At 43.9% G+C, this 22,934-nt stretch overlaps 3 protein-coding genes and 1 long non-coding RNA gene across 8 annotated transcripts in view; 3 read left to right on the top strand and 1 right to left on the bottom strand.

The window, feature by feature from the left end:
* Positions 1 to 45: 45 nt before the first annotated feature.
* On the top strand, positions 46 to 3,020 carry GON7 (GON7 subunit of KEOPS complex). The gene is made up of 2 exons (XM_024567847.3): positions 46 to 315; positions 2,555 to 3,020. Exons 1-2 carry the CDS (start codon positions 108 to 110, stop codon positions 2,647 to 2,649), a joined length of 303 nt encoding a protein of 100 aa, XP_024423615.2. The 5' UTR covers positions 46 to 107; the 3' UTR covers positions 2,650 to 3,020.
* On the top strand, positions 178 to 11,662 carry FHL1 (four and a half LIM domains 1). 2 transcript variants are annotated; one of them, XM_024567845.4, is made up of 2 exons: positions 178 to 315; positions 8,083 to 11,662. In XM_024567845.4, exon 2 carries the CDS (start codon positions 8,266 to 8,268, stop codon positions 9,109 to 9,111), a length of 846 nt encoding a protein of 281 aa, XP_024423613.1. In that variant the 5' UTR covers positions 178 to 315; positions 8,083 to 8,265; the 3' UTR covers positions 9,112 to 11,662. The 2 variants fall into 2 exon arrangements, with proteins under 2 accessions (XP_024423613.1, XP_053783838.1); XM_053927863.2 differs by lacking the exon at positions 178 to 315 and having other exon boundaries at positions 8,247 to 8,762; positions 8,950 to 11,662.
* A 4,142-nt stretch (positions 11,663 to 15,804) lies between these two features.
* LYSET (lysosomal enzyme trafficking factor) lies at positions 15,805 to 17,472 on the bottom strand. 2 transcript variants are annotated; one of them, XM_053927862.1, is made up of 2 exons: positions 17,367 to 17,472; positions 15,805 to 16,480 (listed from the first exon to the last, which is right to left on the bottom strand). In XM_053927862.1, the coding sequence occupies exon 2, from the start codon at positions 16,462 to 16,464 to the stop codon at positions 16,069 to 16,071; it is 396 nt and encodes a 131-aa protein (XP_053783837.1). In that variant the 5' UTR covers positions 16,465 to 16,480; positions 17,367 to 17,472; the 3' UTR covers positions 15,805 to 16,068. The 2 variants fall into 2 exon arrangements, with proteins under 2 accessions (XP_053783837.1, XP_024423566.1); XM_024567798.3 differs by lacking the exon at positions 17,367 to 17,472 and adding an exon at positions 16,932 to 17,360.
* Positions 17,431 to 22,934, top strand: part of LOC112312007 (uncharacterized) — a 34,547-nt gene continuing 29,043 nt past the window's right edge. For 2 of the 3 annotated variants that reach the window (XR_008427266.2, XR_006656608.3), the window contains exons 1-2: positions 17,624 to 19,779; positions 21,455 to 21,598. This is a non-coding gene — a long non-coding RNA (uncharacterized lncRNA). Of the gene's footprint in view, positions 17,540 to 17,623; positions 19,780 to 21,454; positions 21,599 to 22,934 lie in introns of those variants that run through there. The other variant, XR_002975479.3, reaches the window with a different exon arrangement.

Raw genomic sequence — 22,934 nt, 5'->3', positions numbered from 1 at the left:
TTCGGGAAGTCGCTCCTCTCCCTGCTCCCGCCTGCTCCTGCTGCGAGCTGGTTTCCGCTTCCGGGTGATGCTTCCTTGTGGCGCGTTCTGGAAGCTCAGTGGTTGCCATGGAGGTATTGGGCGAGTACGTTGGGTCGGACGGGCAGCGGCAGCAGCTACGGGTGCCCTGTGAGGCGCCGGACGACGCCGAGCCTTTCCGGGGCCTATTGTCCGGCGTGGCCCAGATGAGAGAGCTGGTGGCCGAGCTCTTGGGCCCCCTGGAACAGCGGGAAGCGCGGAACACGGTGGCGGCGGCTCCGGACGAGGCCTTGGACGGTGAGCTCTGAGAGGGCGGAGGGCGGGGAAGAGGAGCTCGGGGAAAATCTGTTCCGGGAGCCGGTGTAAAGTAGCGGACTTGAAGAAAGTGAGTCTCGAGAGAGTAAAACTTCCACCTAAAAATTGTTGACACCTTCCGCCGCATCTGAGCGGAATCTGGGTTGATTTATCTGGGCTACTTTTACCTAAACGTTTTCACGACTCTTTCTCTTCATTTATATCACACACAAAAAAGTGCTGAACCGCTTACTTTGTGCCAGGCACTGGGCTGAGCTCTGGAGAAAGAATGAGGCGAGTGCGATTCTTACTCTCCCTGTGGACCTGAGTGGTGCGGGGTTAGACAGGCAGTGAAGAGTGAAAGTGTGACCCCAGGACCATCTGTATCTGCAAATCTAGAGAACCCAGGAAGGCTTCAGAGAGGGCGTGACTTGAGCTGGGTGTTGAAGGATGAAAGGGAGTTTTACGAGGTGTGACATTACAAACGTGTGGAAGCTAGCCATCCATCAAAGAACAGGAACAGGTTCTGAAGGCTGGGATAGATTTCAGTTTAATTAACAAGTTCCCAGGCACTCCCATATCCCAGTTTTGTAGGTGCAGCTTGAAAGTAGAGACGTGAGATTTCACTGCTTTAATATTTCTTTAAATCTTTTCTTGAGTGCAGAAATAAGTAGGTACATTTTGACTACCCTGAAGAACCTAAGAACTAAATATTGGAGGCAGGGCTTAACTCCTCTGTAGAACAGTGAAAACTCTGTCCTTTGCTTTTCCATCTTGATTACTTCTTCATAGTTCCAAATATTGTGAAGGAGACAGTTTGGAGCATTACACTGAGTTCAGATAATAAATTATTTCCGAGTCACCCGTATCCAGAATGAAGTCCTGTTTTGTGGCTCCAGAAGTACTTCTCTAATCTGTTGAAAATGTCGTCGGCATAAGGACAAGAGTATAGCTAACGTCACTTTTTAAAATCTGTCATTACCATTGGAAAAATAACTGCCACCTGTTCTATTAATGGTGGGTCGGTAATATATGGACATGTTTCTCTATTATTTGCTTAATGAAATCCCTGTAAAGCTTAGGTTTGAATTACCTTTGTTAAATAAAGTGATGAAGATAAAATGGTGAATTTTATGTTACATGAATTACATCTCAACAAGTAATGTACAAAATAAAAAATTACAAGTATTAAGGAAAAGTGATAGAACTTAACACTAAAAGTACAAATAATCCAATTACCAAATATACAAAGGATTTGAGTAGACAATCCTTCCATTATGTGAGGCCACCAAGCACATGAAAAGATGTTCAACATCACTGGCCATCAGGGAAATGCAAATCAAAACCACAGTGAGATGCCACGACCTGCCCACTAGAATGGCTATAATCAAAAAGGAACAGTAACAAGTGTCGGCTAGGATATGAAGAAATTGGAGCCCTCATACGATGCTGGTGAAAATGTCAAATTCCACTTCTTTGGAAAAGAGCTTGGCAGTTCCTCAAAAAGTTATATACAAAGTTATCATCTGACCCAGTAATTCTACTCCTAGTTCAACCAAGAGAATTGGAACCATGTTCACACAAAAACTTACACAGTACTGTCCATAACAGCATTGTTCACAATAGCTAAACAGTGGAGACAGCACAAATGCTCATCAGCTGATGAGCGATAAACAAACGGTGATCCGTCCCATAGTGGAACATGGTTCGGCAGCAAAAAGGAGTGAAGTGCAGATACATGCTACCACGTGAATGAACCTTGCAAACATGCTGAGAGAAAGAAGCCAGATTCAGAAGGCCACCTATTGAATGATTCCATCTTTGTGAAATGTCCAGAATGGACCAGTCTGTAGCGATAGAAAGTAGATGAGTGGTTGCCAAGGACTGACGGGAATAGGAAGTGACTGCTTATGGGTACGGGAGTCCTTACTGGAATGATGAAAGTGTTCTAGCATTAAATAGCGGTGGTCATTGCACAACCTTGTGAATATACTAAAAATCAGTAAGCTGTGTACTTTAAAAGAGTGTATTTTATGGTTACATGAATCTTCAAAAAAAGTGATAGAAAGGAAAGGTTTTAAACACCAAACTTACTGAAATCTCTTTAATGATATATACTTCAAATCTGGAATATGCCTGGTTTTATTAATCCTAAAGTAAATGGTCTCGTTTTCAACCATTTTAATTATATTTCTTTCAACCACTGAACATATTGTCATACAACAAATGTTTATTTTAAAAGGTGATGATGAAGATGATGCAGAAGATGAAAATAACAGTGATAACAGAACTAACTCAGATGGACCATCTGCAAAACGGCCAAAACCACCACCTTAACAGTAGCTCTTACGAAATTTCACAGACTGCTGCCACGCCCGCTTCGGCAGCGCGTGCACTAAATGGGAACAGTACGGAGAGGGTTAGCATGGCCCCTGTGCACACAGATCCGTGAAGCGTTCCCCCCAAAAAAGACTGCAACTCTACCTTAGTTATCACACACTGACATTTAAGGAAGACTTCTATTCTAATCTGTTTTGTTTCCCTGGGACGCTTTTGTTAAAGAAAAGCAAACTTTATTCTGTTTCCAGCCAAAAAAGATATAATAAATGTTTAGAAATCAGTCCGTTTTCTTGAATAAGAAATTTCAGACCATGAAAATAATAGAGAACACTTTATAATGTATAAAATTCTCTAAGTTGGCAACTGAATTTGTGTTATTTTCTACTTTTAAAACAACCATTGAATTAATTTGTGTGATGTCTACATCTTTTAACTGCGGTTTCTGTTATAAAAAGTAATGTCGTGGTTCGTGGTCAAAAATATTTCAAAGAACTGATGGAGCAAGTGATGAATGAAATTGGGTAGCGAGTATAAGAATGGCGGTCATCACGGGGTTGTACACTGGAGACCTATGTAATTAACCAATGTCACCTAAGTAGGTTTAATTTTTTAAAAAATGGTAGTTTGAGTAGAACAAAAACTAGAATAGAGAGAAGAACTGAAGGAAGATAAAGAAGAGCCATTGAAAGAAACCCAAGGAGACCTCGAATTCGTGCTGACACCCAGTACACAGACATCCAGAGATGTAGGACTCTGAATACTCAGGTGGGACAACAGTATGTTTATAGTTACGAGTACACAAAAGAGAGTTTATTCCTGTATTATCATTTGTTAATTGTATTTTCCGTACGTACAACACTAAAACTACTTTTGCCCCACGCTGTATGTTTAACTTGTACCTTAAGAGAGCCAAATGGGTGTTCTTTTATGCCATGATGTGTCATATACATACACACACAAACATGACCTTTAAATAAGTCTGTGTGGGCTGTAACTTACATACTTCCTGTCCGCCTGTAGCCATACTGATTGTGCTTAACAAAGGGCTATGTTAAGTCCTTGAAGTGTTGTCCCTTCTTGTCAGGGAGACTAAGGCATTTTTTATTTGCTGTGCATGTTTCCTGATTCATTTAGATAACTAAAATGCAGAGAAATCAAGTAGCTGTACCTAATGAATACAAATAGTCACTGATTTTTAGAGTTGGAAGTAACCTTATAGAAGTGTTATGTGATTATTTCAGAGATAAATTGAATCTTAGAATCTGTGTTTGCCCTGAGTCACAGAACTATTGGCAGAGCTGGGTTATATACATAGCCTTAAAAAGATTACCGTAGTAGTATCCCAATTACAGATTCTGAAATCTATAGCTCACAAAGTACACGCTGTAAAGGAAACGGATTTACATAGCTTTCCGTATTTTTAAGGTATCGTTTTACTTGGGACATCAACCTTCCACTAAGTAGTCTTAATGTAATCAAAACATTACCAACTAGAAAGTTGTATACAGATGCCCTTTGACTTACGATGGGGTTTATATCCCAATAAACTCATTATAATTTGAAAATATAAGTTGGAGTTGCTTTTAACACACTTACCAAACATCATGGCTTAGCCTGGTCTTCCTTAAACATGCTCAGAACACTTACATTAGCCTGCAGTTGGGCAACATCACCTCGATTCCACTGCCCAGCACAAAAGAGTAGTGCACCACACATTGCTAGCCTGCGAAAAGATCAAAATTCAAAATTTGAAGTAAGGTTTCTACTGAAAGCATTTTGCTTTCACACAATCATAAAAGTCAAAAAAATAGTAAGTTGAACCATTGTAAGTCAGAGAGTGCCTGTAAATGATCAGAAATTATCTTGTTTGTTTAGTTTGTTATATCTGTAATATCGGTACCTCAACTCAATGACTTAAAATGATCCTTTATCTTTTATGGATACAATCCATAAAAATAGCATACCTGTGTAATTAAAATAGTTCATATTATTTAATGAATAGCTAAACTTTGCTCCTGAATATTTTGTTTCCTTCTTTGTCTAGTAAATATGTTTATAAAGAAGAAATTTCAAGATATCTACACTTGGGATTCAGTGTTTTATGGCCTGGGTTATAGGTTTTATTGAGCTTTTCCTTTAGTACTGATTTTAATTCTGATACTGTCTTCTTCATAAGTGAGCCATATATGTGGGGGGAAAAAAAAAAGTCAGTTTGAAGGACCAGTATAGAAGAAATGCCTTGCTGGTTTTCTAATGTGCATTGAAAGGGTACAAACGTTAGCCACAAGCGAGCAGAACACAGTCTGGTTGCCTTTCAACTCCTGGGCCAAGTGACCACCTTTGCCTGTCTACTCTTGGCATCCTTTAAGTTTCAATATAAATATTTCCTGCAGTAGACATTTCCTGGCTTCCTGGACAATGTTGAGTCCTCGTGCTGCGTGGGTCTGTGCACCTAGCACCCTGTATTTCCCCCTAATAACAGGAAACGTACATAAAAGCATTACTGCTTCAGCTACGCAGAATTTTTTTAACTTTTGTTAAGAAGGCCTGGACTTTTAAAGGAAGTAAAGTTTATGGTTTCTTCCAAATGAGAAAACCGGTTAGACATCTGTGGCCCTCAGTTTATGATGCTTCTTTTACCTTGTTCCTATTTAGCCTATTAAAGATACACCTGTCAGTGGAATTGTTCAATCTGTATAAGTATAGACTTTTTTAAAAAATTTTTATTGATTTAAGAGAGAGCGAGAACATCAATTTGTTGTTCCACTTACTTATGTACTCATTGGTTGATTCTTGGGGGTGTCCGGACCAGGGATGGAACCTGCAGCCTTGGTGTATGGAGATGATACTCCAACCAGCTGAGTGCCCAGCCAGTGCTAAACTTTTGTGAGTTTATTTGAGCCAAACGGATGACGTGCAGGGAAACATGGTCTTAAATGCTCCAGAGAATCATTTCTTATATAGCAGTAAGTGTCATACCCAAGACATCCTGAAAACCTAGGTTTTTTAACTCAGCTGTCAGCCACCATGTGGTAATAAAATGTTTCCAAGAAATTCCTGTTTGCCCTGGCTGGTATGGCTCAGTGGATTGAGTGCCGACCTGCGAACCGAAGGGTTGCTGGTTCGATTCCCAGTCAGCACATGCCTGGGGTGCAGGCAGAGTTCCTGGGTTGGGGGCGTGGGAGAGGCAACCAGTCAATGTGTCTCTCACATCCATCATTGTTTCTCTCCCTCTCTTCTCCCTCCCTTCCCATCTCTCTAAAAATAAATAGTCTCGTAAAAAAAAAAAAAAATTCCTGTTTGAATTGTGGTTGAGCACTGCAAAGTTCAAAGCTGTATTGCCATAAATGCAGCTAGTGATAGTTTCAAATAAAATTAACATTAATTAAATTATACTACAATCATTCTCGTGATCATTTTTATTGGATATCTAAGTATATAGTAGGCAGAGTATGAAATTCTTACCAAAATTGAAGAATACAGGGATAGGCAAAAGTAGGTTTACAGTTGAGTAGAGGGAGTACAGTTTAGTTGAGGGAGTTGAGTATCACAGACCAAAAGGTCACCAGTTCGATTCCCGGTCAGGTCACACCTGTGTTGCAGGCCAGGTTCCTGGTTGGGGGCATGCTGGGGAGTATGCAAGAGGCAACCAATCGATGATTCTCTCCATCTCTTTTTCCCTCTCTTCCCCTCGCTCTAAAAATAAATAAAATCTTTTTTTAAAAAGTAGGTTTATAGTTGAGTATGTGAAATGCAGTTTATTCTTGTATTATTTATTATTGCATTGCTTATATAACTGGAAACCTACTTTGCCCACCCCTGTATTTGTAAAATAACACTCAGTTTTATTTTAACAAATGAGAAACAAATTGGTTTTTGTGAAGAATTTGGGTCTTTTCTCACTACTTAGAACGTGATATTGGATTGGCCAAAAAGTCCGTTACATTTTTCCATTTTCACCAATAACTTTATTGATTTGGATATTTTGAGTATCCCGGCTCTCTCCCACTATTGGCTTCTAGTCAGGAGAGCCCATGGGTACTGCTAAACGTCTTCCAATGAATAAGACAGCCCCACAGCAAAGAATTATTTGGCCAAGAAACTTTGCAAACTACTTTTGACATGTTTGATCAGTCACAGCACCTTCTCCACACACTGCACAAACCTTTTTTTGCATTTCAGTTGCATTTGTACCTTTCTTGAAATAATAAAGCACAGTACACCAGAAATGTTGCATATCTTCCATCTTCAGTATTAAAATAGCTGCACAAAAATTCACCAATTTTGATGTGTTTTTTTTAAATGCATGCTGACATGACAGCTGTCACAATACAATCTACCAAAATTGTTTCAGATGAAGTTAAAGACAACTAAGGGCTACGAGAGCATCTTATGGAAAAATCAACGGACTTTTTGGCCAACCCAGTAAATTTCAGATTGAAGAATTTTAGCATAAAGAACAAAATCATAAAAGTACTAAAAGAAAATGGAATAATTTTTAAAATTCCAGAGTGAGAAAGTTTTCCTAACCAGGGTTTTTGGAAATCCAAAAGCCATAATAAAAAAGATTAGTAAATATGATTACATAATGTTTCTGAACATTCTGTAAGGTTAAAAAACGAAGGGAAAAGTATTTCATATTTTCAGTACGGATGACTAAGAATTAATTCCTCTTATGAATCTCACATGTACCAGTCAGAATAAAAATGGGCAAAGGAAAGGAACAGCAAGCTCACAAGAAATACACATGGCTTTTAAATGAAAAAAAATGTGCCACTTCCAGGGAATGAAAATTAAAATACAATGCAATACCATTTTTCTCCTTTCAGACTGTAAGATCAAAAGTTTTGATGCAATATTGAGCTGGAAAGGATGTGAAGGTCTGTAGTATATTGATGTTGAGTGTAAATTGGTATAAGCTCTTTGAAAGTTAAGTTGATAATTCTGTTCAAATGTTAAATGTACATGCTCTTAGATTCAGCAATTTCATTTATAGAAATTAATCCTATAGATAATAGCAACATGTGCACCGATCTGTTACAGAACTTTACAGCAGCCTTATTCTTAGTAACAAAAGGCAGTAACACAACCTGTATATCCATCAGAAGACCCTGGTTAAATAAAAATAGTACATTTGTTACATTAGAACATTTGTGCAGGCATTAAAATGACCAAGGGATAGCTCTTGTTAAGGATCAATCTCTACAATACGATGTTAAATGAAAACTAGCAAACTACAGAAACAGGGTGTAGAATGCTGCTGTTAAAGACTATTGGCTGGATATGCTTGTAGCTTCTCTGAGAGGATAGTCAAACTGCTTGTAGAGAGAGCAGGGGTCAGGAGTGAAAGGGAGACTTTTCATCATATACTCTTTTCGTTCACTGTTCATTTAAAAAAATAATGTTACATGTTTTTATACACAAATACAGAAAAAGTTACTGTGGAATCTGCCAACACCACCGCAGCTGCTGTGACCTGCCAGGGCAGCTGTGCGGCTGAGCATCCCTAGGCATCACGTTAGAAGTTGCTGACCACTCTCTCCAGCCCTCGCCAAGTACATCTCCTTCCCCACACGGCCAGTGTGAGATCCCTGCAGGTACAAGGTGGGCACCATGGCCGAGTTTAACTGCCACCACTGCAGTGACCCCCTGCAGGGGAAGAACTACGTGGAGAAGGATGGCCACCGCTGCTGCTTGAACTGCTTTGACAAGTTCTGTGCCAATACCTGTGTGGAATGCCACAAGCGCATCAGTGCCAACTCCAAGGAGGTGTGCTATAAGAACAGCTACTGGCACAGCAGCTGCTTCTACTGTGCCAAGTGCCTGCACCCCTTGGCCAACGAGACCTTTGTGGCCAAAGATGATGAGATCCTGTGCAACAAGTGCAGCATGCTGGAGGGGTCCCCTACGTGCAAGGGCTGCTCAAAGCCCATCGTGGCCGGCGACCAGAATGTGGAGTACAAGGGGATTGTCTGGCACCAAGACTGCTTCACCTGCAGCAGCTGCAAGCAAGTCATCGGGACTAAAAGCTTCTTCCCTAAAGGGGAGGACTTCTACTGTGTAACTTGCCACGAGGCCAAATTCGCCAAGCATTGTGTGAAGTGCAAAAAGGTCATCACCTCGGGAGGAGTCATGTACCAGGACCAGCCCTGGCATTCCGAGTGCTTTGTGTGTGCTAACTGCACTAAGAAGCTGGCCGGGCAGCGTTTCACCACTGTGGAGGACCAGTGTTACTGTGTGGACTGCTACAAGAACTTTGTGGCCAAGAAGTGTGCTGGGTGCAAGAACCCCATCACTGGGTTTGGTAAAGGCTCCAGTGTGGTGGCCTATGAAGGACAATCCTGGCACGACTACTGCTTCCATTGCAAAAATTGCACCGTGAATCTGGCCAACAAGCGCTTTGTTTTCTATCAGGGGCAAGTGTATTGCCCCGACTGTGCCAAAAATGTTGTCAAGTGACAGGGTCCCTGTCCTGTAAAATGGAATTGAGTCTCATTTCTTGTGTCCTCACCCTCTGCCCTGCACCATCCATAGGGAAAGAGTGGTCTTTGACCTCTTCAAAGTTGTTCCTTCAGTCTTTTCTCCCATTTTATAGTATTAAATAAGGGCGCACGGTGATCAATCATATTAGAATTTAGCAAAAAGCAACTCTGCAGCAAAGTTAATTTTGTGATGGCTGCAGTCAAAAAATGAACACTTCGATAGATCGGCTCCTCTGCATGTTTAACAGAGCAGAAAAGTGCTAACCATTTAGCTGTTCAGTGATGTAAGCAAGAAGCCTTAGAGATACCGTCCCCACTGAGATGCCCTTCCTGGCTCAGCTGAGCCACCACATCTTCACACACAACAGTTGCAGCGGCTGCTCCCACTCCCTGCCTACCCTGTTCTGGGAGTAGAAAACTTAAGAAAACTTAAACCAAAATGCATGGTTTAACTTTCCCAACAAAACCTCTTTTCTGTTCTTTTGTGCTTTTGATTCCCTAATACAAATTTCCAGAAAATTAACATTTGAACTTAGCTGTAATTCTAATATTTTATTTTTTGACCGAGAAGGGAAGGGAGAAAAAGAGGGAGACAAACACTGATGTGAGAGAGATCCATCGATCGGTTGCCTCTCATTCACACCCCAACCAGAGACCAAACCCGCAACCCAGGCACATGCACCGAGTGACCTTCACTTTGCAGAATGACAGCCAACCAACGGAGCCACCCTGGCCAGGGCCTTAGCTGTGGCTCTAAGCTGATGTTTTCTCCTTACTAATGTTTGAGTTCCCCGTGCGCCCTGTTTTCTGAACATTCCTAACTTTCGAGCATAGAACGTGCAGGCCACTTGGGAAGTGTAAACAGATCTGAGAGAACGAGCCCGTTACAGGAGAACATCGTCCCAGTGAATACTTCTGGAAACCGAACAAAACCCAGCTGTCTTTTTTTTTTTTTTAACTAATATTTTTGTTTTAACTAATAGCAGCATAGTTAGGTTTGGAGACTTGCATGGGAGCATTTTAGGACCCTCACATGTTCCTACAGTTTTGAAGTCATCCCACAGAAGTAACCATAAAACTCTGGAGGGACAGCTGAGCAGGTGCCAGAACTGTCACGGCGTGGACGTGGCGAGTTGACTCCCTCGTAACAGTAGTTGCCTGCAATTTGTCCCTGTGTTAAAGCGGCCCTCCAGCATCCCTTCTCCTGTGATTGCTAGGACCGTTCCCTCAAGAGCTGAGCTGCACCTCTGGGGGAGTGGGAGGTCGCCATCCTCACAGGCAGATTTCCATGTAGTGCTCACCTGAGAGGCAGGAGCACCTGCCTGCTGTGTTCCAGCTGCACTGTTACGTTACACAGAAAACGAGACGGTCTCAAAGTGGAATGACAGTGCATATTATTAGTATTCTCATGGTGGTTAGAGAAGCCAGTGCCTCACTCCCACATTTTGTCGTTCGCTATTATCGATCATTTAATGCTCAGTGTGTCCTTACACAAATGAAGTGGCATATAAAGATTTCTGTGAAACTTTTAAACATTTTTACTTTTTAAAAGTCGTGCTTTATTAATCCTCATCCAAGAATATTTTTATTGACTTTAGAGAGAAAGGGGCATTAATGTGGGAGAGAAACATCAATCAGTTGCCTCCCATACGCTCCACAATCAGGGATCAAATGCACAACCTAGGTATGTGCCCTGACCAGGAATTGAACCCACAACCTTTTGGTATATGGAGTGATGACACTCCCGTCAACTGAGCCACCTAGCCAGGCCCAAAAGCCATATTAACACTTTAAAGCATCACTAAGTAATTCAGGGCAAAAATGAACCAATTCAGACTTTTCCTATCTGACTACTACTTTGCCAGAATAGAGAATAGAGTGTGACTTCTAAAGACGAGGAGAACTGGACTAAATACGAGGTAGGACACCAGAAAAGAAAGGTGGGACATGTTTCTAAAACTGACATGCCTAGCGTTAACCTTGAAAAAATTGCCTCCTAGCCAGTGCATTACCCTCGAACTATCAAACAAATTTCACTGTTGCTGCAAGAATTCCATTCCCAGGTGAACTGTGGGGTCAGAATTGTTCTGTTTAAAGACATGGCCCAGGAAAGAGTGAGTGTTAGACAGTAAGCATCTATGGAAATCTTTTAAAAGTAGCAGTTCACATTGGAGCTGTTGGGGTACAGTTTTAAATGGAAATTTACTCTGGTGCCCAAAATTCTGCTGGAGATAGAAGCAACTTCTAGGAAAATATTACTAGTTGAAATGAGTGTCACGGGGCCGAGGAATCACCTGGAACCCCAGGGTGCAGAATGGCATGCTGGCGCCCCAGGAGTCTTCATGACACTTGGTGCGCGTGTTGGGCGGTTAGGAAGCCGGCGTCACTGTTGTAACGAGATCTTCTCCAGGCTCTGACCACCACTTAGCACACACCGCTTGTTTGGGAATGCTTTGTTTTTCTCTGCATCAGCAAAGAAAATCCCAAGACAGCCACCATAACAAGAACTGTTGGCAATAATACGTTGGGACACTCATTTTAAATCTTGGCCTTGAAATGAATCTATCAGTACGTGCTGAAACCTCGAAGTTTAATAACCAGACATACCTAGTATGTGTGACAGTTTATGCTCTGCACTTGGTAAATGTCAACTTGACCCTTTGTTGCGGGCACTGTTCTAGGCGTGGGGCATATAGCAGAGATAAAACACAAAATCCCTCCCCTGCTGGTTTCGATCCTGGCAAAACCTATGTCTCGTGATTAGTCATGAGATGAGCACTGCGGAGGAAAATGGGGAGGGGGGTTGCTGCATTTTCAGGGGGGTGGTCAGAGGCAGCCTCACTAAGCTGACAGTGGAACAAAGAAGGCCAGGGCCGAGCACCCAGGCAAAAAGTACCTGAGTGCAGGCAGAGGCCCTGAAACAGGTTTTTATGGTGTGTTCTAGAATCAACAAAAAAACCCAGTGTGGCTGACTTGGAGTCAGGTCCTCAGAGTATTAGAAAATGAACCAAAGGTCAAGGGCCACTTACTCATGACTGTATGCCATGTCAAGGACTTTGGCTTTTATTCTGAGGATTTTTGAGAGGAGTAGCATTTCAAAGGGATCCCTCACCAGTTGTTGTTTGGTGGCAGTCTTGTACTAGACTTAAGGAGCAGATTTTGGTGGGTGGGGAAATCTGCAGCTTGGTTAGACACCTTAGTAAAGATCAGGTTGGCAGTTGGATATTTAAGTCTGGCGCTCGGGAGATACAAGGTGGTAATATGTGAGCATTTAAAGCCACGAGCCTGGAAGAGATGACCAAAGGAGTAAGCAGAGAAAAGGGAACTGTGGCAGACCCCCAAGGGAGAAGCAGCGAAGGAGACAGGAGAAGCTGGTAAGGAAGAGGAAACGCCAGGAAAGTATCTAGCACTGGGCTAATACATAGTAGCTACCAGTCACTTGTGGCTATTTAAGTTATAATTGGAATTGTAAATCCAGTCACATTAGCCACATCTCAAGGCTCATTTCATGTGGCTAGTGGCTGCTGATGTGGGACGCATGGACGTAAAACAGTTCCACCTTCCCTAAAGTTCTGTTGGGTGGTACTGATCCAGAAGCCAGCAGAAGAAACCTCTCAAGGAGGAGGAATATGTCAAAAATTGCTAAGAAGTAATTTGAGGACTGAGACTTGAGCAATAGATTGAGTTATGTGTAAGTTACTGGAGACCACTTGACAAGAAAGCAGTTGGGGGGGAGGGCGGGGCAGCAAAAACCTGATAAAATTGTCTTCAGGATAAACTGGAGAAGAGGAATTGGAATCAGAAAATATAGACACCTCAGTTTAATAGAGCTAGGAGATAAATTTCACCTTTCCCTCTTTACCAAAAGAGTGCTTTTAACTATTAAATAGTCATAGACAAAATAGTAATCAAAACTTGGATAATAACCAAACTTGGATAATTCCTAAATAATCAAAAAACAAATTAACTCGGCAATTATTGCATTTGAAAATAATGCATTACTCCTACTGTAATCACTGTAATATTTATACTACCAAGGCAATAGCATCTTGAAAGGGATGAACTGAGCATTTATTTACCACACCTCTAGAATCTGGCCCTGGCTGGCGTGGCTCAGTGGATTGAGCACCAGACTCCGAAGCAAAGGGTCACTGGTTCGATTCCCAGCCAGGGCACATGCCTAAGTTATAGGCCAGGTCCCCAGTAGGGGGGGTGCAAGAGGCAACCACACATTGATGTTCCTGTCCCTCTCCTTCTCTTCCCCTCAAAAAATACATAAATAAAATCTTTTAAAAAATACTAGAATCTGAAGCATAAGGAATAGTTACTTCAACAAAAGGGAATTACTACTTTACAAGTCACAAATTCACAAACCTTGCATTACATCAAACATTTGTAAAACAAAAGGTAATGTAATTTTCTTAAATCATTTCCAAACTCTCACTGCTTCAAGACTAACCAAATAAAACAAGAAACTGCTCAGTGATTTTCTTCAAATTATCCTTTTTTAAAGAAGCAATGTAGTGGAATGATAGAGGTAGAGATCTGAAGCCAGACATCCTGGGTTCAAATCCAGGCTCTTCCACTTACTTGCAATGTGACCACCGCCAAGTTACTAATACCTATGTGCTTGTTTCCTCATTTTCCTCTTCTGTAAAATGGCACCAGTACCAACACATACCTGCCTCATAGGACTATTGTGAAGAATGAATGTAAATCATTCAAAGCAGTGCCTGCAGCATGCGTGCTACAGTGTCCCCTGACTTACAGTGGTTATGGCTCAAACCCATCACGAATTGGAAATATAAGCCGAGCCCCGGCTGGTGTGGCTCAGTGGCTTCCATGCCCGCGTGCGAACCAAAAGATCGCAGTTCAGCTTCCAGTCAGGGCACATGCCTGGATCCTAGAGTTGGGGATGTGCAAGAGGAAACCATGTTTCTCTCCTTCCCTTACCCTCTCTAAAAATAAATAAAAATCTTGTTAAAGAAAATGTAAGTCAAAAATGCATTTAACACACCTAACCTACTGAATCTCAGAGCTTAGCCTCGCCTACCTTAAACATGCTCAGCACACATCATCAGCCTACAGTTGGGAAAATCACCTTGCTGCCCGCTGCCCACATCACAAGACTTGTACGGCATAACGCTAGCCCAGGGAAAGGCAAAAACTCAAAGTTCACTTTATACTGATTATATTGTTTTCACACCATCATCAAATGGAAAAATCTTGTCAAACCATTAAGTCGGGGAGTATCTGTAATTAGTTAGTACTCAAAAGATGCCAGTGATTGGGCTATCTGACCCTCTGCTTGTTCTGAAGATTCCATGTACCGTAGCAGAAGCTGAGTCATTTCAGGAACTAGATCTATGGAGGTAGTAAAAGAAAGAAATGAGACTAATTAGAGAAAAATCTGACCTTGCTGCTTTTGAGTTGCAAATGTACCTGCTTTATCTTTCAAGTAAAAGATTGCTGTGGTTCCACTGTGTTCAAATCAGTCTTGTTGAAGTTTGAGGTTGCTAGAAACTTTTAGATTTTCAGTAACTCATACAAATTGAGAAAAGCCTTTCTCAGCCCTGACCAGTGGCTCAGTTGGTTAAGTGCTGGCCTGCAGACAGGAGGGTCACAGATTCAATTCCCAGTCAGGGCACATGCCTGGGTCGCAGGCAGTTGGGGGCCTACGAGAGGCAACTCCACATCCGATGTTTCTATCTATCTTTCTCCCTCCCTTCCCCTCTCTCTAAAAATAAACAAATAAAATCTTTAAAGAAAAAAAGGCATCAGATGCCTGGTTATACCTCTGGCTGTGCCGCCTACCAGCTGTGACCTTTGGCAAGTAACTTTCCTACCTCGGTGTTCTCCTTGTAAAACCTAGATAATTGTTAGCTCATAGGGTTGTTGCATTAAGTGGCTTAATTCGGGTAAAGTTCTTAGAACAGGGCCCAACACAGTAAGCACCCAAAAAAGTTGCTTATTAAAATCTGTCAGTGGGAAACATTTCCCTGGTATTAATGACATAACTGTATAAAAATATATCTTGATCTCACCCAGAAAAAAAAGAGAAACTCCTAAAATCTAGTATTTCCATTTTTAGTTATTTGTATTGGTACCAGACATGAGGTAGGAAGTACAAATGCACAGGAGGAAGTACAAGGATCACATCTTCATGCAGCTAACCTATCGCCTGAGGACCAGCCCTTAGGCTATAAAAGAGTATCTGGATGATGACTTGATAGCATCCTTTAGAGAGCTATCCCACAGCTGCCAGGCGCTGGACCAAGTATTTTCATTGCACACCTTGTTTCCATATTCTACGTGTAAGTTAGATTTCTCCACATTCAAATATTTAGACTCTTCCCAAGTTTGTTTTTTTAACTCAGTACCATTAATAATGGTAGTTAATTAATAATGCCAGTAGCATTACCAAAAGGAGGAACAAATTCTGCATATCAAGAGAGCAATCACCTCAATTTTATACCAATTTCTCACAAGCATAAATAGTTGGCTTACAAAAGGATGAACTGGTATTTTAGTTTGCAGAAATTTAAAGCAAGTGAAGTAATGGTATAAAATTTAAATTTTATGACCATGTGTGGACCTTCTTACGTGTTAAACACAATAGAAATGTTCGTATTCATTTTCCCCCCAAAAGAAAAAAATTCTGAACCATCACTATGTTTCACAGTAGAATAAAAATAACAGACACGATTTTACTTCCAAAATCTGAAGTCATCAACATGATTTTGTAGTACTGTATCTCAGGCTTTACCTAAAAATTCCTTATTATTCAGTTAAAGATGGCCCCCTAGTCACATTTTTTTCAAAAGCCTCTGCCCACCACAACTTCCTGAGATCTGTGGAAAAACTGCAGTCTTGTGACCAGGTTCCATATAGTGCTGGCAGTTTTGTAATCGAGAGGAAAAATCGGTGACCGATTTTATGTGTCAATCAGTTGTAGTCTGCTGATCTGATTAGAAGCCTTGACAAATGCCTGGTGGCGATTGCAAAGAACTGCCAAGCATATGGGGATGATACAGTAGCCCACCGTTTTGGGGTCAGCTCTTGTACAAGAATAGAGGAACAAAAACATCTGTAAGTAAGGTATCAGAAAAATAACTGTCCAAAACCAAAATGGTAGGGAGAGTAACCGAGCTTTCAAGGAGTGTGTCCACGTGGTCCCTTCAAGAGGCTCATCTGGGTGCTGTTGAATGTGTTCCAAGGCCAGTCTGTTGTAAGTCTCATTGATTTCAAACACGTAGTAAAATGCGGCTGCACTTGCTAACAGATACAACCCCACTCCAATCCATCCCATCCGCTGACGGAAATTCATCATTCTCCATGCTCTGTGCCTTCAAAGTTAAAAAAATAGAAGATACAGTTAGAGTCTAGTAACGCTGCAACGGCAACCATTCCAAATGTACTTCCTTTTTTTCTAATGAGTTCTGAAATACCCTACTGCCGCATTTACAGTTTAAGACAAAATTACATTTATTAAGACATGTAAACAACGTACAGGTTGTTTTATGTAATAGTTATGAGGAATTATAAAAAGTTTCAGTACATACTGACTCTGCCTTTACGTGAATCCCACAGAATAAATCACTACAATCTGGCTTACATAGGTCCAGTACGCCTTCCATTAACAGATGGGAATTAAAGTGGTTTCCTACGGAACATTTCACTTTTACAGTTCAAATGCTTTCTGACTAAATAGTATCGCTTCAGACGTGAACACTTGGTTCTACAAGTCAAAGCAATGTCGGGGCCTCCAAGTCAAGACAGTAACTCTTAAACACTTACAATGGTCCCGAGAATCTTCCTGTTCCCACGGCAAGCGTTAAAGAGTCACTCAGTTCTGAATAATCGGGTAGCTTTGGCATGTCAGAGAAAGCCACCATAAAAGAAATCCCTGGGGTCACCGGCTGGGAGAACGGTGAACGCGACCAGCCTGGAGCACAAGCTAATTGTGATTAAGCACGGCGTGACTGCGGCGGGTCACGCGGCGGATCGGCCCCAGTCGCTGCTCCGGGAGCCCCCTGCCTCTTGTCACCCTGCCCAGCCGGGAGATTCCCTAGCCGACCCCGCCCCCTGTCACGCTGCGGCACCCGCGGGCCGCGACCAGGGCTGCGCAGGCGGCGTCAGGCCCGGGCCTCTCCGCCTTGCAGCACCGGGATTCCAGTGCCGGGCAGCGGCCCCCGGCCGAGCCCGCAGAACTGGGCAGGCCCGGGATCTCACCTTCCTGTCCGGGTTGGCCCGCCCGCTCGCCGTCCCGGATGCTGCCACAGTCGGGGCTTCCGGCTCGGCCCGGAAGCACGCTCGCCCCGCCCCGAAGGGTCCGCCCCCCGTGACGTCACGCGTGTCAGACCCCCGCGGCACCGCCTTCTCGCGCGCTCCACTGGCAGCTCCAGGTGGGACGCGGGCTGCACCTGTAGCGTGTCTGGGGGTGGAGCGCCCGTCCAGGTGGGCTGCGGTCTGCGCCGGGCCGACTTTGGGCTCCTCGGCCTTGCCGCGGGTGCCTCGCTCGGGACTCTGATCACCCCATCGCCCCTCTGCGCGGAGAGAACCGCGCCAAAGAGGCGGTCCGCCAGCCCCTCTTCGTGCCTTTGCACAGCCCCCGGTAGCCCTCTCCTGTGCCCGTCCGAGTAGGGGAGTCACCGCCCTCCCGCGGCTCAGTGCTGGCGTCTGGGGAAGCATCGGGAGCTGGTCCTGGCGCCTCAGCCGCTGGCGGTGGACACAGCCACCGGCAGCTAGATAACGGTGGGGCGCCCGAGGCCGAGGAGGGGGTTAAGATGGCTGCTTGTCGCCGTGGAGACGACCTGGCGTCGCCAGCCGCTTAGGGTACCCGGGGCTTCCCAAGCCCTGGGCCCTTGACACCTTCAACTGACCCTACAGCTTTGTCCCCACAAGGACCTGGTACTTGGGACGTCGACGGGACTTTTCCGGGGTACTTCGAAGGAATGCGGTGGATTGTGGTGGATGCCCCCAACAAATTAGAATTTAAATATATTGTTTTGGGCACCATGACGCTGAGGCTCTCGGAAGACTGGTGTAGGGGGATGGATATGAACCCTCGGAAAGCGCTGTTGATTGCTGGCGTCCCCCAGACCTGTAGGGATGCTGTGCGGGCCAGTTTAGCTCCCTTAGGCGAGGACAGACTGGCCAGGTGGCCTTAACAGGGCTTACTGAAGAGACTAGTTTTGCTCTGGTCCTGAAGGAGACACCTGGAAAAGGGGGTGTCTGGGCAGTGTTCTTTAAGTTCCCTGACCCAGATCATGAATTTTTAAGCAGATTAACTGAATTTTTAGAAGAGGGCATGAGATTGGTTGAGTTGACCTGAGCTTTTGGGTATGGAAACGACCCTTTTGACCTAGACCAGGACATGACCCCAGAAATAAGGGCCCACGTGTTGGTGCAGGCATTAGATGAGGTTCTTCAGCCCGCCCTGCAGATACCTGAAATCCAAGCTGAGAGTAATCTCTGGCAGTGGTCCTCCAGAACCTGAAGAAAAATTTAAATGCTGGCTGTTTCATACTACTCAGATGATGATGTGGCAGGTGTCAGACACGGAGAAAAGAAGGCAATTGCCACAGAGACTTAGAGGCGCAGCATATGATCTCATTTGTGTCAAGTTAAACAATCCTTTAATTACAATCCCTGAATGCCTGCAGGCTCTTGAGCAGCTTTTGGGGGTTGTTGATAATCCTAGGGATGTGCAGGTCAAATAGCTGACAACTTACCATAAGGATGAAGAAAAATTGTGTCCACACTAAGGCTGGTAGAGAGAGGAGCAGTTGAGAGAACTCATGAATCAGGCCGCCTGGACCAAATCACTGCTGGAGCAGCCAGAGGGCTGGCTGGCCCCTGGTTTACTAGAGTTGCTGGTGCTGATAAGGGATGAGGATGCAGCTGAGAGCGAGGCCCTTCTAAAGGCAGGACTGGAGTGGCATTTCACCTGAATGTTAAGAACCCAGGAAGGGACAGTGACAATAAGCAGAGCATGGAGGTAGAGCAATCCATATACTTTAGTGATAGACATTAACCAAGTCCTACCTTGTGATGCTAAGCAGGTAACTCATGTTTGCACAGTTCTCAGTATAAATCCATTGTCACTTCTGTGTGGGTCATGGACTGGGAAGGCCGCAGTTCTGCACTGGCATGTATGTATTTAAATTCACGCCTATGGACTTTGTATCACACGGAATGGTGCAGGTGGTCTGTGCTGTGGACTTTGTATCACACGGAATTGAGCAGGTGGTCTGTGCTGTGGACTTTGTATCATGCAGAATTGAGCAGGTGGTCTGTCCCTGCACACTCAGTGCTCTGAGAGGCATGCAGGGCTAGGCGCCCCTGCTGATCCGATGGTGCGGAGACGTCGGCCAGGGTGGAAACAGGTACAAGTGCAGCCTGTCAAGTGTATCATGGTTTTTAGGGGTGTATTGCCCTCGATTTATCGGGAAGATTGGGAGCAGTGGTTAAGATATTTTCTGTGTGAACCAGAATTCTGTTTATTTCGTGCAGTCAAAACAAGAGGCAGAGCTATGCGCCCAGGTCAGCTTTGCAGCGGCCGTCTCTAACCGCAGATTCCTGGTGTCTGTCATCAGAACATTCAGTTCTGAGCATCGTTTTACTGGGTGGTGTAAGACTACAGGTATGGACTTAAAAATAAAGGAATGCTGATAAAATGAACTCTTTTATCCGTTTGGTTCATATCAAATTTCCAAAAGAGATTTCATTGGAACAAGGGTTCCAAACACTTGAATCGGAGAAGCACTGAGTTTACATAATCTGAGTCCCTAAGCGAGATTGCTGGAGGGCGCTGCTGAAGCCTGCGGAATGAGGAGAGGCAGTACCCTGATCCATGCCTGGGGAGGTGAAGACACTGGTGCCTCAGCGCATTGATTATAGGGGTCTCCCAGGATAAGTACAGGGGCTGGATGACACCCAGGCGGTCTATTCCCAACGTCCTCGCTCTTAGTCCCTTCTATGATGCCGTGTTAAGTTCTCACAGAAACCGCGAGAAACACCATCAGAGCTCCTGTTTTACAGATGAAGGCTTGAGGCTCAGGAAGCCTGAGCCAAGTGCAAGGGCACATGGTGTGACTCACAAGAGCTTTTCTCAAGGTGTTCTGACATGTGTATCTGGTGAACACGACATCCCTGTCAAAATGGCAGCTATGTTTACAAAGTCCTGTGAAGTAATAATCTATGTTGTTTAAAAGCTATGTTTCGGCATGAAAGACAAAACCCAAAAATACTATGACTAAGTTGTGTTGGAGTGATGGGATTATAAGGATGATTTAGGGTTTCTTTTTGTTTCCTAAATGTGTTTTTTTTTTAATATATATATTTAAAAGATTTTTATTTATTATTTAGAGAGAGGGGAAAGGAGGGAGAGAAACACCAAAGTGTGGTTGCTTCTCATGTGCCTTCTACTGGGGACATGGCCCACAACCCAGGCATGTGCCCTGCCTGGGAATCGAACCAGCAACCCCCTGGTTCACAGATCAGCACTCAATCCACTGAGCCACACCAGCCAGGGCCCTAAGTGTGCTTTAAAAAATAAATATGCAAAGGAAGTGCTCAAAAAGCAAAAGAGAGTTGGCATTTCAAAAGCACACAGGAACCAGCCTGGAAGAGCTCCCACTGGCAAAATCTACAGTTACCAACAAAATTGGATTATAATCCAAAATATAAATGTCTACAAGTTCATGCTGATAAAAAATAAATGAATAAATATGGGAGAAGAGTCAAATTTTACTCACAGGAGAATTTCAAATCATTTATGTGGATACTGCCCCCTTCGGAAGGTGGAGTTTATTCCCTTCCACCCTTTGATGTGGGCTGAATTTAAGAATAGTGTGTGGGCTTGGCACTGACAGCTGGGAACTGGAAGTCATGGAGGAAGACCTGCTGGTCACCCAGTGTACTTGACCCTTTGTGGGCCTTCAGGCAGTTCGGCCTTGGCAGGGTGCACAGGAGGGCCCAGCCGAGACCTTTTGCACGCCCTGGGGAGTGGAGGGGCTCCCTGTCCTGGGAGCTGCGGGGGAGCAAGTAGGTCACGCCAGTTGTTAGTCTGTGACTGGAGTGAAGCGGGTGTTGTTATGCCGGCCTGCGTCAAGAAAGAAAAAGAATTGCTGTGAGTAGGAATAGTGTATGGAAAGGGAAAGTAGCAGCTTTTCAATGGAGACACCCGGCAAAGGCCAGTGTGGCTAGGTGGCCAGGGTGAATTTAGCATCAGCGATCAGTCACGTGGACAGCATCTCCGTTGTACCATGTGATGACAAGGGCATCTCACCTCTGGTGTTCTCCCTCAAAACCCATAGCCCAGTCCCATCATGAGAAAAACACAGGCAAACCCAGACCGAGGGACGTCGTACAAAACACCTGACCAAGACTCCTGAAAACTCAGGACCGTGAAAAACGAGAAAAGACCGAGAAACCAGCGTGGGCCAGACGAAGGACAGAAGGTAACTAAATGTGATGTGGAATTCTGGAAGGGATTTTGGAGCACATTAGTGAAAAATTGGGATCTGAATAAGGTCTGTACTTTAGTTGATAGTAATATATCACCGTTGGTTTCTTGGAGGTGACAAATATACCATGGTAATCTAAGATGCTATGGGGCAGTTAAGTGAGTATACAACAGCTCTACTGTCTTTGTAACTTTCCTGTACGTCTAAAACTATTCTAAAATGAAACATCCATTGAGATACTTACATAGATACTCAGACACATACATACGCATGCCAGCCAGTGAAGGGAGTGAGTAGGGAGTACCTGGGGGTCCCCCGCTTTCCTAAACATGGTTCCTAATCTAATCACCACTAGGTGGCGGTAAGCCCTCAAGTTAGGCCCCAGCCAGGCCAAAGCAGGGGAAAAAAAGGATTATTTCTTCTGTAAGTGGTGTCATACCTGCCCCCCCTCAAAGACTGGAAAATTTTCTTAAGCCTTTATGTGGAAAAATATTTAAGTACTCGCTCAATGAAGGGCAGTGACTTCCTCTCTAGGTCCGTGACACTCCTAGAATCTTGTAATTAGCTTGTCAGAGAGGCCTGGCCTTGGCCAATGGACTGATCTGTCTATACAAGTGAGAACGTTCTTAGCAGTTCTGCTTCACTCCCTGCCAGAGCATTTCATAACACTGGGAACTACATGGTTTTAGAGATTAACTTCTGAAAGCCTGTTATTTCAAAGAGAATGACATTTAGGTCGAAATACTCTTCAGCCATCTTGGGTTTCCCACACGCCCTCCTGCCTCTGCTACCAGCAAGCCTAACTCTGCTTTTAGAGGTGTTTGTTTACTTTTTTCTCCTTTTTAAAAAAAAAGATTTTATTTATTTATTTGTAGAGAGGGGGAGAGGAGGGAGGAAGAGGGAGAGAAACATGGATATTCAAGAGAAATATCAGTCGGTTGCCTTTCGCACGTCCCCAACCCAGGGCGTGTGCGCTGACCTGACTCGAACCAGCACCTTTTGGTTTGCAGGCCGGCACCCAGCCCACTGAGCCACACCAGCCAGGGCTGAGGTGTTCATTTTCTTATGCACATGGGGATTACCGTATAAACTGGACCAGTTTATTAAACAATTTAATTCAATGTAAAGTAGGGTTTCGTAGTCACCACCCTGAGAGGTAAGCTGGGAGTCAGAGGGTGGTCTGAATTAATAGAATATCGCAGAGGAGCTAAGTGAGGCTCGGCGAAGGCGAGTGGCTTGCTCAAGGACACAGAGCCAAACTTGAACCCAAGTCAGAGCCTGCCTGTTGTTTGCTCTGTGACATGAAGTAAAGGCCCTTATTCCTCTTGGA

This window comes from Desmodus rotundus, chromosome 7 (assembly GCF_022682495.2).
Source record: "Desmodus rotundus isolate HL8 chromosome 7, HLdesRot8A.1, whole genome shotgun sequence".
NCBI lineage: Eukaryota > Metazoa > Chordata > Mammalia > Chiroptera > Phyllostomidae > Desmodus > Desmodus rotundus.
This window is presented reverse-complemented; position numbering and strand designations above follow the sequence as displayed.

What these genes read in the sequence shown, in the direction of transcription:
- GON7 (XM_024567847.3), top strand. Translation starts at nt 108, where the DNA reads ATGGAGGTATTGGGCGAGTACGTTGGGTCGGACGGGCAGCGGCAGCAG. An exon ending in TCCGGACGAGGCCTTGGACG is followed by an intron (nt 316 to 2,554) that starts GTGAGCTCTGAG and finishes TTATTTTAAAAG; the next exon opens with GTGATGATGAAGATGATGCA.
- FHL1 (XM_024567845.4), top strand. Translation starts at nt 8,266, where the DNA reads ATGGCCGAGTTTAACTGCCACCACTGCAGTGACCCCCTGCAGGGGAAG.
- LYSET (XM_024567798.3), bottom strand. Translation starts at nt 17,029, where the DNA reads ATGGTGGCTTTCTCTGACATGCCAAAGCTACCCGATTATTCAGAACTG. An exon ending in GGAAGATTCTCGGGACCATT is followed by an intron (nt 16,481 to 16,931) that starts GTAAGTGTTTAA and finishes TTAACTTTGAAG; the next exon opens with GCACAGAGCATGGAGAATGA.